General features: G+C 49.8%; 4 protein-coding genes across 4 annotated transcripts; all 4 read left to right on the top strand.

Annotated features, from left to right (window-relative positions):
* Positions 1-1,683: 1,683 nt before the first annotated feature.
* GIQ15_03871 (uncharacterized protein) lies at positions 1,684-3,070 on the top strand (the record flags this gene model as incomplete). Its single annotated transcript, XM_033551288.1, has 6 exons — positions 1,684-1,721; positions 1,786-2,152; positions 2,214-2,344; positions 2,431-2,764; positions 2,839-2,941; positions 3,000-3,070. The coding sequence occupies 6 exons, from the start codon at positions 1,684-1,686 to the stop codon at positions 3,068-3,070; spliced, it is 1,044 nt and encodes a 347-aa protein (XP_033405018.1).
* A 1,103-nt stretch (positions 3,071-4,173) lies between these two features.
* On the top strand, positions 4,174-6,154 carry GIQ15_03872 (RNA splicing factor Pad-1; the record flags this gene model as incomplete). The annotated part of the gene is made up of 4 exons (XM_033551289.1): positions 4,174-4,907; positions 4,974-5,285; positions 5,336-5,821; positions 5,896-6,154. The coding sequence occupies 4 exons, from the start codon at positions 4,174-4,176 to the stop codon at positions 6,152-6,154; spliced, it is 1,791 nt and encodes a 596-aa protein (XP_033405019.1).
* Positions 6,155-7,274: 1,120 nt separating this feature from the next.
* On the top strand, positions 7,275-8,836 carry GIQ15_03873 (uncharacterized protein; the record flags this gene model as incomplete). The annotated part of the gene is made up of 2 exons (XM_033551290.1): positions 7,275-8,304; positions 8,361-8,836. 2 exons carry the CDS (start codon positions 7,275-7,277, stop codon positions 8,834-8,836), a joined length of 1,506 nt encoding a protein of 501 aa, XP_033405020.1.
* A 1,755-nt stretch (positions 8,837-10,591) lies between these two features.
* Positions 10,592-12,552, top strand: GIQ15_03874 (protein phosphatase 2c; the record flags this gene model as incomplete). Its single annotated transcript, XM_033551291.1, has 2 exons — positions 10,592-10,652; positions 10,709-12,552. 2 exons carry the CDS (start codon positions 10,592-10,594, stop codon positions 12,550-12,552), a joined length of 1,905 nt encoding a protein of 634 aa, XP_033405021.1.
* Between the last annotated feature and the right edge of the window lie 654 nt (positions 12,553-13,206).

The raw sequence follows: 13,206 nt of genomic DNA on the forward strand, positions 1-13,206 counted from the left end.
CGAATGCATGCTACCCAAGAGTCGGTACATTTAACCTAGTTTGACCAGTCCCCTCAAAGGGAGAAAGACAGTACGCCGTACGGAGTACAGGTCGAAGTGGCGGTGGGCTTGCGGATGTTCCCGCGTTCCCCCCAGTGAAGCGGCCGTGGAGATCAAAAAGTGCAGGTAGCCTTCTACAACGGAGATCTCGATGTGAAGAATCAAACCAATCGTCTAGGATCCTTCTGGATACAGGGAATGTTTCGATAGCTAATCTATATGAGAGCGATCATGCAACAAATTCAAAGCGTCAGCAAATGAAAAATGTCTGTACTTTAAGCTAGTGAGCGCCACTAGATGTTTGATGGAGAGAGCTAGGCACAGACGACCCGTCAGTGCTCTGCTAAGATATCAAATGGCTAACCATAAATCTTTTAGTCGTCGTTTTTACAGGTCCGGGATGAACCCCCCCTGAGTCCTATCACTGTCCCGTATAGCCGGTTGACCCCGAGGGTGGGACAATTAAAACCTACCATAAAAGCCATGAAAGCCATTATTACGATGTATATACGGGGATCCCGGTCAAGCGGTCTAATTGGGGCGTATAGTTGGTCCAAATTTGAGCATCGGTATTTTCAGCCCACCGGAACGCCACTGCCGTGCAGCTGGAATGGAGCTATACGCAAAGTATGGGAGTTGATAGGTGACGGCCTCTTTTAAACGATCGACACCTGCCCCAAAATTGGTGGTGCTACACGCATGATGGTTTTTTTTCTTATATTTGCTTTTGCTGGTCCAGAACTGGTGGCCAGCCTGTGGCCATTTATCAATGGTTTATCTTCTCGTGGAGGGTGCGAAATTCTCCCGTACCCTTACCCAGAGCAGTGTCAATTGATGCTTGGATATCGCTATTCATCATGACGGCCGCACCCACAGAGAGAACCAGCTTGCTCCCACGAGAGGACGTCGCCAAACAGACCTCCACAAATGATAAACCCGTTAACAAAGGTTTATCATGGCGAAGTTTACTCGGAATTGTTGGGGCCTTGATCGGTATTTTGAACACTTCACTTTTTCCTTTTCACCAAATCGCACTTTCTAACATAGAACAGGTGTTTTTCTTGCGGGTGCGGACGAGTCCATGGTATTAGTGACATATCAGTCGATTGCATCACATTTTCAGCGTCTGGGTGATAGTCCGTGGGTGCTTGCAGGATACAATTTGGGTTATTGTGTGGCTCTACCAGTGGTAATTCGCTCTTTACTAAAATATAACTTATGGATCTCATCGTTTCTAATCACCTAAATCTAGTATGGGAAATTGAGCGATACATATGGTCGACAGATACCCTTGGTCGTCTCCTACTGCCTTTTCAGTGGTGGCTGCGTCTTGTCGTATGTATCTCTACACCCCTAGGAAGCTCAAAAATGAACCCACTCTAACAGTTCGATAGGGGTGCTGCAACAGCGTTATGGCATGTCATTGCTGGGAGGGTAATAACTGGAATTGGAGCAGCGGGCATGGTTGCTCTAGTATGCGTTCTTATTACAGGTAACCAACAATACAAAATTCAACCCTTTCGAGCAGCAAGAAAAAGAAAGAGACGCTGACGATAGACAGATAACGTGCTGCCTAGCCAGGTAGCGATCACACGAAGCTATGTGAATATGGTCAGTGTATTTGGTCGTGTACTCGGAGGCCCAATGGGCGCATTCATCACAGATAGCATGGGCTGGAAACTGTAAGGCCTTATTTCTCATTATCGGCATATACCAATTACGCAAAGCTTTATTGACTGTTGTTAGGGCCTTCATTGTTCAGGCTCCTACCGCACTCATTTGCTGCATCATTTCCGTGGCTCTGCTACCACCCGCCAAACCAAAGGATACTCGCACGAAGAAGGCTACTCTCCGCAAAAAGATCGACTTCCTGGGAATCGGCATGTTCGCTGTTTCTATAACTACATTTTTGGTTGCGATCAGGCTTCTAGGAGACCATGAAGCTTCGACTGGAATAACCGCCCTCTTCGGGGTTGTTTCCCTCGTATTCGGAGGCTTCTTCCTCGTAGTAGAGGCATACTATGCGAAGGAACCAGTGATCCCTCTTGATTTGCTCAGAAAGATGGCGGGCCCCTACGCCGTACAGGTGCTGCTACAGGTCGGAGCATTTGCGGTAATTCACCTCCAAGCCCTCTCATATCCATGATTAGAGACTTGTGCTTACTTCTTAACAGAACTTGACCAACATCGCACCCTACTTCATTCGCACCACCGGCGCGAGCAATACACATGCCGCGTTTTACCTTGCCCCCGTATTCGTCGGATTTACGACAGGATCTATCACTTCTGGTTATATTATCAGGAAGTAAGTTTTACCATTTGTCTGCTGGACGATGTAGAGGGAGAGAGGCGAGATGGTAGAGCTAACCTGTGACTTTTACTCGGAAATAGGACTCATAGATATAAGACATTATCGCTTATATCTGTGCTTCTCGGGCTCATATTCTTCACCCTCATTGCAGTAAGGTGGCGATACGGGGTAACCAACTGGGAATCACTCTATGTGCTTCCAGCTTTCCTAAGCTTTGGGCTCCTTCTTTCTACCACTTTCACGGGGCTGATAGCCTGTACTCCAAAATCCATCCATGCGACGGCTATCTGTGTCTACTATCTCTGCCAACAGGTCGGCACCATGCTCGGAACCGTCTTTTCCTCCTTGACCATCGAGACAATACTGCGTGAAGTACTCAATATTCGTTTGGAGGATATACCAAATAAGAATGGCGTAAGTTACCTCCTTTGACCTGACCAACCCATATCCTCACCCAGGAGCATGGCTAACTCTAATATTTTACTTAGATTATTGAAAAAATTCTACACGATGCCAGCCCCGAAATAGTCCCGGAGGCACTACGAGGCATTGTTCGCAGCAGCTATCTATATAGTTTTCAGTTTGCCGCATGTAAGTTAGCTCGTCCGGGATCTACCTCCGCTTAATGATGCTTACGATAATTGAACAGTCATACCCGTGGTTACCACTGCCATCGTCCTGCCACTGATAGCCGTAGATATGGAGGTGGAAGTGGAGTAAGGCTACCTGGATCAACCAGCCTTGGTTTCTTACCAGTTGTTATTTGAAATCCAACCCATATATCTGGCGGGCTACTAAAAAGTACAGCTATTGTACACATCCAACTTTCAATTTTTGCTGCCACTTTTGCGTTCTGCATATCACGTTCCGCGTTCTGCGATTTGCCTTCTGCGTTAATTACCCTCTGGTTGGCATTTGTTGGCATTTGTTGGCTTTTTGCTGGCTTTTCGAGGGGATACCTCTGTTTATGTACAGGAGAAATGTCATGTCGCAGCTATGAAGGAGTTAGGGCTCATTACATGCAAGAATATATTGTCAATATAAGTTATAATAACCAAACCCATTGATCCATAGGAGGAATTTCTGAGATACGAGATATTTGATTGATTTGATTGGTCAGGTGGGTCTGGAGCAATCTATGAGATTTCAATCTATCAAGCACTGATCATCTAAATACACGATATTGAGCTCCTATTTATGTTCCTCATACGGCCATGTATCTTGCCATCGCGGAGATGCCAGCTACAGCTGAAACAGGCGTTAAAACGCCGGGCGTAGCATTTGTTCGATGATGGAGAGCTGACACTGATATTTAATGAAACGGCGTAGTTGACTAACGTGTTTCGTACGATCAGGCAGTATTACACCGAATCTCCGTTCAACAGAATTGCACCAGAGAGCCCTGTGTCAGAAATGGTAGGCAAAAGACCGGTCTTTATATTGAGAAAGGGAGAAAGGGGGAGGCCTGCTTACTAATGAGCCTTGCTTCCACGTGACCATGTGACCTCGAGTTTTCCTGCCCAACATCGATCGATTCATCAGCCACCAGATATATACCGTCACCACGACTCGGACAGCAACGTCGCCGACCGGTTACATACAACAAGCTCGGGGGTAGAATAACAATAAGACGTCAGGGACAGACTGCTTGCGAGAGACAGCTCTTGGGGTACTGTTACAAGTTAGGCAAAAGCAAAGGGTTCGATCGACTCGCGGTCCTTTTTTCATCTCCTCTCGCTCTAACGGAAGCAAAAGTGATCTTTACTCCCATCCATCCGCGTGCTTCTCCTTCTACTTTCACATACCTTGGTTGCATCGGAAACATGTCAGGCATCGACGTCGAAGCGCTGCTCGAATCAACAGCGGACCCTGGTTCCAACGCCACCAAAACACCGGAGACCTCGGACCAGAAAGGCAACGACATCGAGAAGAAGAAGGACCGTGACGGGCGCCGTGATCGAGATGGCTCTCGGGACCGTGACAGGGACAGGGATCGTAGACGCCGCGATCGAAGCCGAGACCGACGCCGCGAGAAAGATGTGGATGGAGACGAGGAGATGAAAAGCCCAAAAAGCGATCGCGCAAGTGCTAACGGGAGCCATAGAAGCCGAAAGAGAAGCAGAAGCCGCGACAGCGAGAGGAAACGCTCCCGCCGCGATCGTGACCGTGGTGGTGATGACGCCTACCGTTCTTCGGGCGGTGGTGGGGACTTTTACCGTGGAGGTGGCCGTACTCGATCCCGATCCAGATCCCCGCTCGACGATAGATATTATAGACCGACCGGGAGACCACGTCGCGACGGCGAGGATCGGGAGGATGACAAGCGTCGCTCTCGGCGTGATAGGGAAGGCCGACGACGTTCACCCAGCAATAGTCGTCGCCCCAGCAAAACCCCTGAACCACAACTGACTGAAGATGAACGCGACAGACGTACCGTTTTTGTACAGCAGCTTGCTGCTCGCCTAAGAACGAAAGAGCTCATTGCTTTTTTCGAGAAGATTGGTCCAGTTAAGGAGGCCCAGATCGTGAAGGACAGGGTTAGCGGAAGATCCAAAGGGTAAGCCAGGCCTCAATTAACACCTACTTTTTACACTTTTCTCAGGGACTAACATATATTTTTTAGTGTTGGTTATGTCGAGTTCAAAAACGAAGACTCAGTCCCACTTGCCATCCAGCTTACTGGACAAAAACTTCTAGGGATCCCGATCATCGCACAACTAACAGAAGCCGAAAAGAACCGTCAGGCCCGTAATCCCGACGCCAATTCCAACAGCAATCAGCAATCTATCCCCTTCCACAGGTTGTATGTTGGTAATATTCATTTCAGTATCACTGAGAGCGATCTGCAGAATGTTTTCGAGCCGTTTGGTGAACTCGACTTTGTGCAACTTCAGAGAGAAGAAGCGGGACGCAGTAAAGGATATGGCTTTGTACAGTACGTTATTCTCTCCAGCTTCATCATACTAGAAACTGACATCGTCACAGATTCCGCGATCCCAACCAAGCCCGTGAAGCTCTCGAGAAGATGAACGGCTTCGACCTAGCCGGCCGTCCCATCCGTGTTGGCCTAGGCAACGACAAATTTAGCCATGATCCAGCCCAGCTGATGCAACGACTTCAACAACAGGGCCAGAACCAAGGTTCATCGTTTGCGAACCATGGCGGCCGTGCAGCTAATTCAGGAGGCGGCTCCGGCGGCAACTTTGATCGTGCGGGTGGTCGTGACAACGACAAGGGAGCTGGCGGAGCAAGCGCATTAGATGACACAGATGTCGCTGGTGTGAACTTTAACAATTATAGCAGAGATGCATTGATGAGGAAACTCGCAAGAACAGATGAACCCGCCACTGAACCCACCCCTGACGAGAAACGTAAAGTCCCCAAAGCTCGTACCGAAGCTAAGCCGCTCCCCGTCACCGTCAACATGGCAAGTCGCTGCGTCCTGCTACGGAATATGTTTGATCCAGCGCAGTAAGTTGACCTAATACATCTCCCCCCCCCCCCTTTTTTTTCACATCTGCATCCATGTACTAACTACGTATCAGAGAGGAGGGTGAATCCTGGGTCAAAGAGCTCGAGGATGATGTCCGCGCTGAATGCGAAGAAAAGTATGGCCATGTTGTTCACATTTCGTTAGATCCCAACACCCAGGGCGACATCTACCTCAAATTCGATCGTGTCCAGGGCGGTGAAAATGCCATCAAAGGCCTGAATGGCCGATTCTTTGGCGGACGACAGATCAGCGCCCAACCCGTCGTTGATGCCGTTTACAGCAGCTTATTCTCTAGAACCAAAGCCATATAAGACCGATCAGCCCCGCCGACATATTTAAATTCGAAATCCAATCGCAGACGGTAGGTATCATCTACACGGCCATTCTGACGTGCGAACTTTGGAAAGCCTCTTCCGCACACTGTTTTTACTACTACCTCATCCCTTGACTACTTAGGAGTGCGTGGCCGTTACCCAGGCCCATTTTGGGCTTCAGGGGAACTTCTCGATGATGGCACTTGACTTCAATGGTACGTGCTAGCAAACAGCCTTTTCCGATACCATCCTCCTAAGCATAGCTAGTCTATCTAGTTTTGTTTTATTCTACATAACCACAATTTGTATAGCCGCTTGGGATTAGTTTATAGCTTAATCCTATCTTACCATTTAATATTGTTGATTATACTTATGATGATTGCTATCACCCTTTACTATATCTCGTAGTCAACGTTATAGTCCCTTTTATACGCCCCTATTATTGCCTTAAATCCCCTCCAGACAAGAAGTGAGGTAACAGTTATGGCTTAGTAAACGTCCACTTGAGAGCGATTGCCATATAATCTGTAGAGTATATATATAGCTCTGACCCCTTCTTAGATGTTATACAGGCCAGAAGTAGACATTGATATATTCTAAGCTATATATACACCCGAGGCAGCTCTTGATCTTTTATTATATCTAGTACATGAAGCTGGGGCATGGATGACCCATATCTACCCTGCTAGCTAGGTTAAGCTACCGACTTGTAAAATATTTCCTCACCCTGTCCCCTACTCAATGTGCAGCAGGTGTCTAGCGCACTTTGGCTTCTCTCACTTGGAGTCACCTCGCTAGCGCCTAGCCTTGTGTGTTCTGATATCTCCTTTATATCTGCTTTGTTTTGCAAAAACCGTGTTCCTCTAGAAACTATCTCACCTTCTTTGCCAAAGGCTGGCAACTCCCTTCTCTTAAGCAGTGAAATACCGGGATAAGAACCAGTGCAGCCTATCTGCTTAACTAGGACCTCCTTTCATACAGATATCTGGCTCCTGTAAGAACCGTCCTGTCTTTGGCGTCATCTGAAGCACTGTCCTGTGATTATTTTGACTGTTTATGAGTTCACTGTTTGACGCAAGTGGGATCCAGCTAACCTGTTTGCAGTAAAGAACCAGCCATGTCTGACTATCGTGGAACTGCGATGCCTGGTTCCAGTGGCAGGCAGTATCAGCCTGTCTATCTGCCACCAGCTGGTCCAGTCTCTGTCCCGCAGCCACGGCCACAGCTCGACAACCACGAAGACATTGTGGCTCTAGAGCATGAGGTAGAGTACTACAAAGAACAGCTTGAACACTCTGAGATCCAGCGAGAGTGTATCCAGAACCAACTGGACACGGCAAGGGCCCAGGCACGTCACGACGGCGACATGATTGCAGGTTTGCAGGCGCGTATCAAAGAGCTAGAGGAGATGCTTCGGCGTCATGGCATCGAAGGAGACGCCAAAACATCTTCGATGCCTCTTATTGACGCGAACCCCGATGCTGAGGAGTACGTGGACCCGAACTCGGGCAACGGGAACGGGTCATCGTTGAGGAGAATGTCGACACAGGGGAGTTCCGACGTGTCACCGACTACGCGATACTTGAACGTCTTCGGCCAGCCACCGCCACGGTTTAACTTGCAAGTTGCTGCTGCAAGAGCGGGCGATAGTGAGGTCGATGGAGCATCGCAGGCTCACTTTAGCCTACACTCGAACGCAACCTCTGGTGCAGGTACGGGAACGGGAACGGGCAGCGGGTCTCGAGCAACTCCTTCTTCGCCCGAAGAACAAATCGCCTCCTTTGTATCATTGATTGGCAGGGAGCCTCAGCAAGTTATCCACATGCAAGACCCTCCATTTAGTCCCACTGACTTTGCGAATCGACTGATCGGGCTGTGGACGACCTCGAAATGCTTTGCGATGAAGTACACCAACACGACCTTTATGTATGATGAGAACGCAGTGGGACAGAACGTGCGTGTGTTCCTGAACCTGGCCTCGGATAGGTCCACGGAGTTGCTTAGCGACGTATCGACCCGATTCTTGATGGTTTCAAAGGCGATCAACTGGTTCATTGCAAAGACAGTTCTGAAGACGTCCGTTGTCAGCGGGTTCGATCCAAACGTTGACTCCGAAATCAAGCAGATGGCTACTCATCTCAATTCCTGTGAGTGACATCCTCCCTCTAAGCATTGAAGTGACGGACATACTGACATGATGAAGCTACGCCTCATACCGTGAAAAATGCCATGATCCGGGGAATCGGACAACACGTCCTCGTGCTCCGCAACCGCCCACTGTTCGACAACTTCTACAACAAACGCACCCACGAGCACACCCAGCATCTCTTCCAGCTGCTCTCTCCCTTGATCTTCTCTCGTGACCCAGAAGCGTGGTGCGAGTTGGGAGAGCTCATGGTCGATGCACACGGCCTGGCACTAGCCATGTACTCTGGTCCATACGAGTTCAAATTCGTCCATCCGTTGAGCCACCACTACTTCGACCCGAAGTACATGACCGACCATAATGCCGGAACTGACGAAGACTGGGGGATGCAGCAGGCGAAGAGAAAGTACACCGTAAAGCTTGCCATTACACCAGTCCCGTTCTTCAGGAATGCCATTCTGCAGCCTGAGGCGCCACTTCAGGTCCTGCATCTTGGAGACGTGATCTTAGGCCCTGAGGTCGGACATGAATAGGATGGCGATCTCTATTCAGAACGTTGAGCCGCCACAGCGAAATCTTTAGGATGGTCTTCTTGCTGCCATGTCTTCTGGTATCTTTTGCATGTCTTTGGGGGGACTCTCAGGGGTAATTTCAAGTCCAACACTCTGGCTTTCAGCATCGCTCAAGCGCAGGTTCTCCTGTATTTCCTTTTGTCATCATTGTTTTTACAGACCTTTCTGCCACACTCATGCTTAATTTTCCTGCACATCTAGTGCTCGCATGATATAATTTTCAGATAGACTCTCACAGTACTTGTTTATGCAATCATAATATGAACCCTGGCGTTTCCACCTTGTCCTGTCTTCACATCGTAAGAAATGCACTTTAGTAGCAGAAGTTGAAAGCGTTGAAGTTGGAGTTTCCTCTTTGAGACATCGTAACTAAATTACCATAATTACGATGCTTTTACGGAAGTTTATGTATCATATATGTATTGATATGTATGGACATGAGTAAGCGTATTAGTGATGGGAGCTAGTCCTAATACAGTAATAATAACGTTAGTCATCCATAAATATCACGGGACTACGTTATAATATTTAATATATCATGTGATATACTTAGTCATATAAAGCTGTATATTACCTAAGCCTGACCGAAAAGGGAAATTTCTTTGTCTCCTGTTGAACTTCACTGGAACTTCAACCTCAACTTTCTCACTTCTTCACCTTCTTCGCCTTGCCATTTCTCTTTACCACGGTGATTATACAGCGTTTGAGCTGCTTGCTGTAGATATATACTATTTTACCTAGGTTTTATCAGGGGGTCGCGACACTGGACCTTTGTATCTCAACGTTTACGATACTTCGATACTTCGATACTAACCACCCGATGTATAACTCGCACCGGCTGCATTAACTCAAGCTGCATGCGAGGGAGCCGACATAATATGAGGTTCAATCCTGCTTATGCGGTTCCATTTTCATTGTCTCCCTCCCTGTTCTAATTGTGGTGAAATATGACTAGAAACTGGATGTACTGTCCAATCTTGCATCTCGATCACTCCAACTAGACTGGCGCCAACGCCTGGAGACAAGCCCGCTGTCAGAGTCTGCAGAATGCGCCGTGCTTAGCCATCTTATCTCATCTGATACGAGCGAGATAACGAGATCCACCGTGATGCAACGCTGAGGGTGGCACCGGGAATCAAGGCCGTGAGATCGTTCACCGCAGAGCACTCAAACCTCGATATCTTCACGCTATCATGGCACCAGATGATAGCTAGATGTACGCTACTGGCCTCTTACCGCATGCTAGTCGAATCAACGTTATCAGATCTACCTAGAAGCGGTTTGTTGATCTAGATGGACCGAGTTCACGCAAGGATTAAAATAACTCCGGCGAGCTACAACTCAACATGTAACATGTAACCTCGCGTCGTCGGAATTGTTGGGACCCTTATCAACTTCATATACAACGCCCAAGGACGGACAAGGAAGACATCAGAGAGTGAGGGACTACATAATCTACTCACGATGCCTCTTCTCCCCCTCCTCGCCTGACCCTCGTCACTGCTGGCTAGCGCACACGTGGAGAAGTGCAGGACGGCCTCTCGTTGCTGAATTTCTTGTCCTTGTCTCGTCGTTGCAAGGATCTATCAACCCAGCCTTCTTGCTGGTTCGTGAGGCCAGGTATCGCTCTCCTCCGTCTTTGACTATTGACAGCCGACTCTGATATCACCACCTTCGTTACCACCAACTACCAAGCTGTTAAGACCGGACGTCTCGATGAGCTCAGTGCCTATCAAGCGGGTGCGCATCCAGGGCTGGACCCTTGCTGACAGCTATTGTATGAAATATTCTCCTTCTAGAAACTACACTATCTACCGACTAACCGCCTTGCAGCCTTCATCTCGGTCTTTCTACGCCAGTATGCCACTGCCGCCACTAAAGACACCGCTCACCACCCATCGCATACCGCAGCAGCAGCGTCAACCTCGCGCACCCCTCGCCGCCATTTCCACGACTACTTCGTCACCCATCTACCCACCTCCTCACTACACCCGGACTCCCGCGTGTCCGTCGGCCCTCAACACCATCTTCCACGCTCTGCATCCGTTCCGCACGCCTCCTCTTCTACCGTCGCTGGTACCGGGACAGGAACCGACCCGCCGAAGCGCGATGCATCCCCTGCTACAGTCTCGCCCTCATCCGGCCTAGCCGTAGGCCGGGAGACAACCGTGGTTCGCATCCCCCTACGAAGCGCAAAACACCACTTTGGCGTCTCGTTTGCGCGTGGCATGCGCCCTACAAACGAGGACACATACCAGGCTGGCGTTATTGAGCTGCCAGCTTTTGCACGCCGGGCTCCGCTTTCTATCACTGTCGGTCAGCGTACGGCTGCTTCGGGGGAGAATAAAGTTGCCGACAGCGCTACGGGTGATCCGCAAGTGTTTTACTTTGGTATCTTTGATGGCCACGGAGGAGCGGAATGTAGCCAGTTCCTGCGTGATAAGTTGCACGGATACATCCAGGAGGCAGCAACGGATTTTAAGATGGAGTCCGCACTGTCAAAGTGTGTAGAGAGCCAGAAGCTGACAAACCGAGCGATACGCCATCGCGAGCGCGTCGGTGAGGTCAAGTATGGTGTTTCCCCTACTTCCTCCGCTGATCAGAAGCAAAGGAGCCATGCGGTGCAGGGCGATTTACCGATTCTGCAAAAAGCGGATAGAGAGTATATCGGGGATATGGAGAAGAAGCTGGTTGCGGACTGGCGAGATCTGGTGGGCGGATACTTTCGACGATTCCAACCGCTACATTTTTCATATTGTGGCGCCGAACCAGCGGGTGAGGGAGACGAACATGGCACCGCCATAAAGGACGCAGACGCAGACGGAGAGGATGTCCGTGTCAGCGTGAAGTCTGGCGTCTCGATCGAGGAAGTAGTCGAATACGCATTTCTCCGTGCCGACCTGGACTTTGTCTCTGCCCAAGTCTCGAAGGGAGAGGCCTCCTCACCCCCGGCCAGCCCGGACAAACCGCTGAACGAGCACGATATCTTGCACCACCCAAACAGATACCGCGATATGCCTGTCGGCGGCTCGCGCAACACCTTCAAGGGCGGCAGCACAGGCAGCATCGCCATGATCTCCACCCCAACCCCGATGCCCTTCTGGAACCCGTCTGCCCCGTCCTCCCTCCTCGTCTCGCACATAGGCGATACCCGCATCCTCCTCTGCTCGACCGCTACCGGCCACCCGATCCCGCTAACTACAGACCACCACCCGTCCTCTCCCGTCGAAAGTGCCCGCCTACAACGCTACGCAGCCACTTTTGTAACCGACTCCTTTGGCGAAGAACGCATGAGCGGCCTTGCCAACACCCGCGCCTTTGGAGACATCACGAGCAAACGCATCGGCGTCTCCGCCGAGCCTGAGCTACGCCGCATCGACATGGCTCCGGCCGAGTATTCCTTCCTCGTTCTCATGAGTGATGGCGTGAGCGGGACTCTGAGCGATCAGGAAGTCGTCGATATCATCAAGGAAGCCAAGACGCCGGACCAGGGTGCGCGAGACGTTGTCTCCTTTGCTACAGAGGTGTCTACGGACGGAGATAATGCGACGTGCCTCGTAGTAAGGCTGGGAGGATGGGAGAGGCGACAGGAGGGCGGACTAGGCAGCATGGCCACCAAGGAGTCGAGGGAATGGAGGAGTAGAGACGCCGCAGACCCCAGGGGGCGGAGGAGATGATTTATGGGCGTCTTCTCATCTGTCTTTGCATCTTCATCTTTCATTATACCACGATACACTACATACATTATTGCATACTCATATCTAGATCTCTATCCTTTTCTTATATCCTCCGTATAATCAGTAAACCCAGCAGATCCTTCCATCGCCTCCTTGCTAGCTGTATCCTCAGCCCCTTGCCTGTAAGGAGTAAACAGTTCATCCGAGCCCGGTTCCATCCTATCCCCTTTCTCATATTCTCTTCCTCATATTCTTTTCCTCATAATCACTTCGCTTCCATAGAACCTCTGCTCTCGTCCTTAATATCTCCAACTCGATCTGTCCGATCCGTCCGCTCTAACACTGTAACTCCCTTCAGCTCGCGGGGCGCCCAGCGCATAGATTCAACTAGTTTGCTCGCACAAACCGCATACCACGAACATACGAGAACACATTTCGCCCATCGCACAGCCAGACAGCCTTCGTTGCGCTCTTCTCCTATTTCTGACGTGGGATCTGCCTTATTCCTTGCAGGTTCGGATCTTGCAAGTTCGCCAAGTTGCTCGTCCGATCGTGCCGTACATAAATAAATACATAAAAACCCCAAGCCTGCCACCACCAAACCACCAAACCACCAGCACACACACTCTGTATTTGCTCCGGCTTCGGTTTCTG

This window comes from Arthroderma uncinatum, assembly GCF_011692745.1.
Source record: "Arthroderma uncinatum strain CBS 119779 chromosome Unknown scaffold3, whole genome shotgun sequence".
NCBI classification, from domain to species: Eukaryota; Fungi; Ascomycota; class Eurotiomycetes; order Onygenales; family Arthrodermataceae; genus Arthroderma; species Arthroderma uncinatum.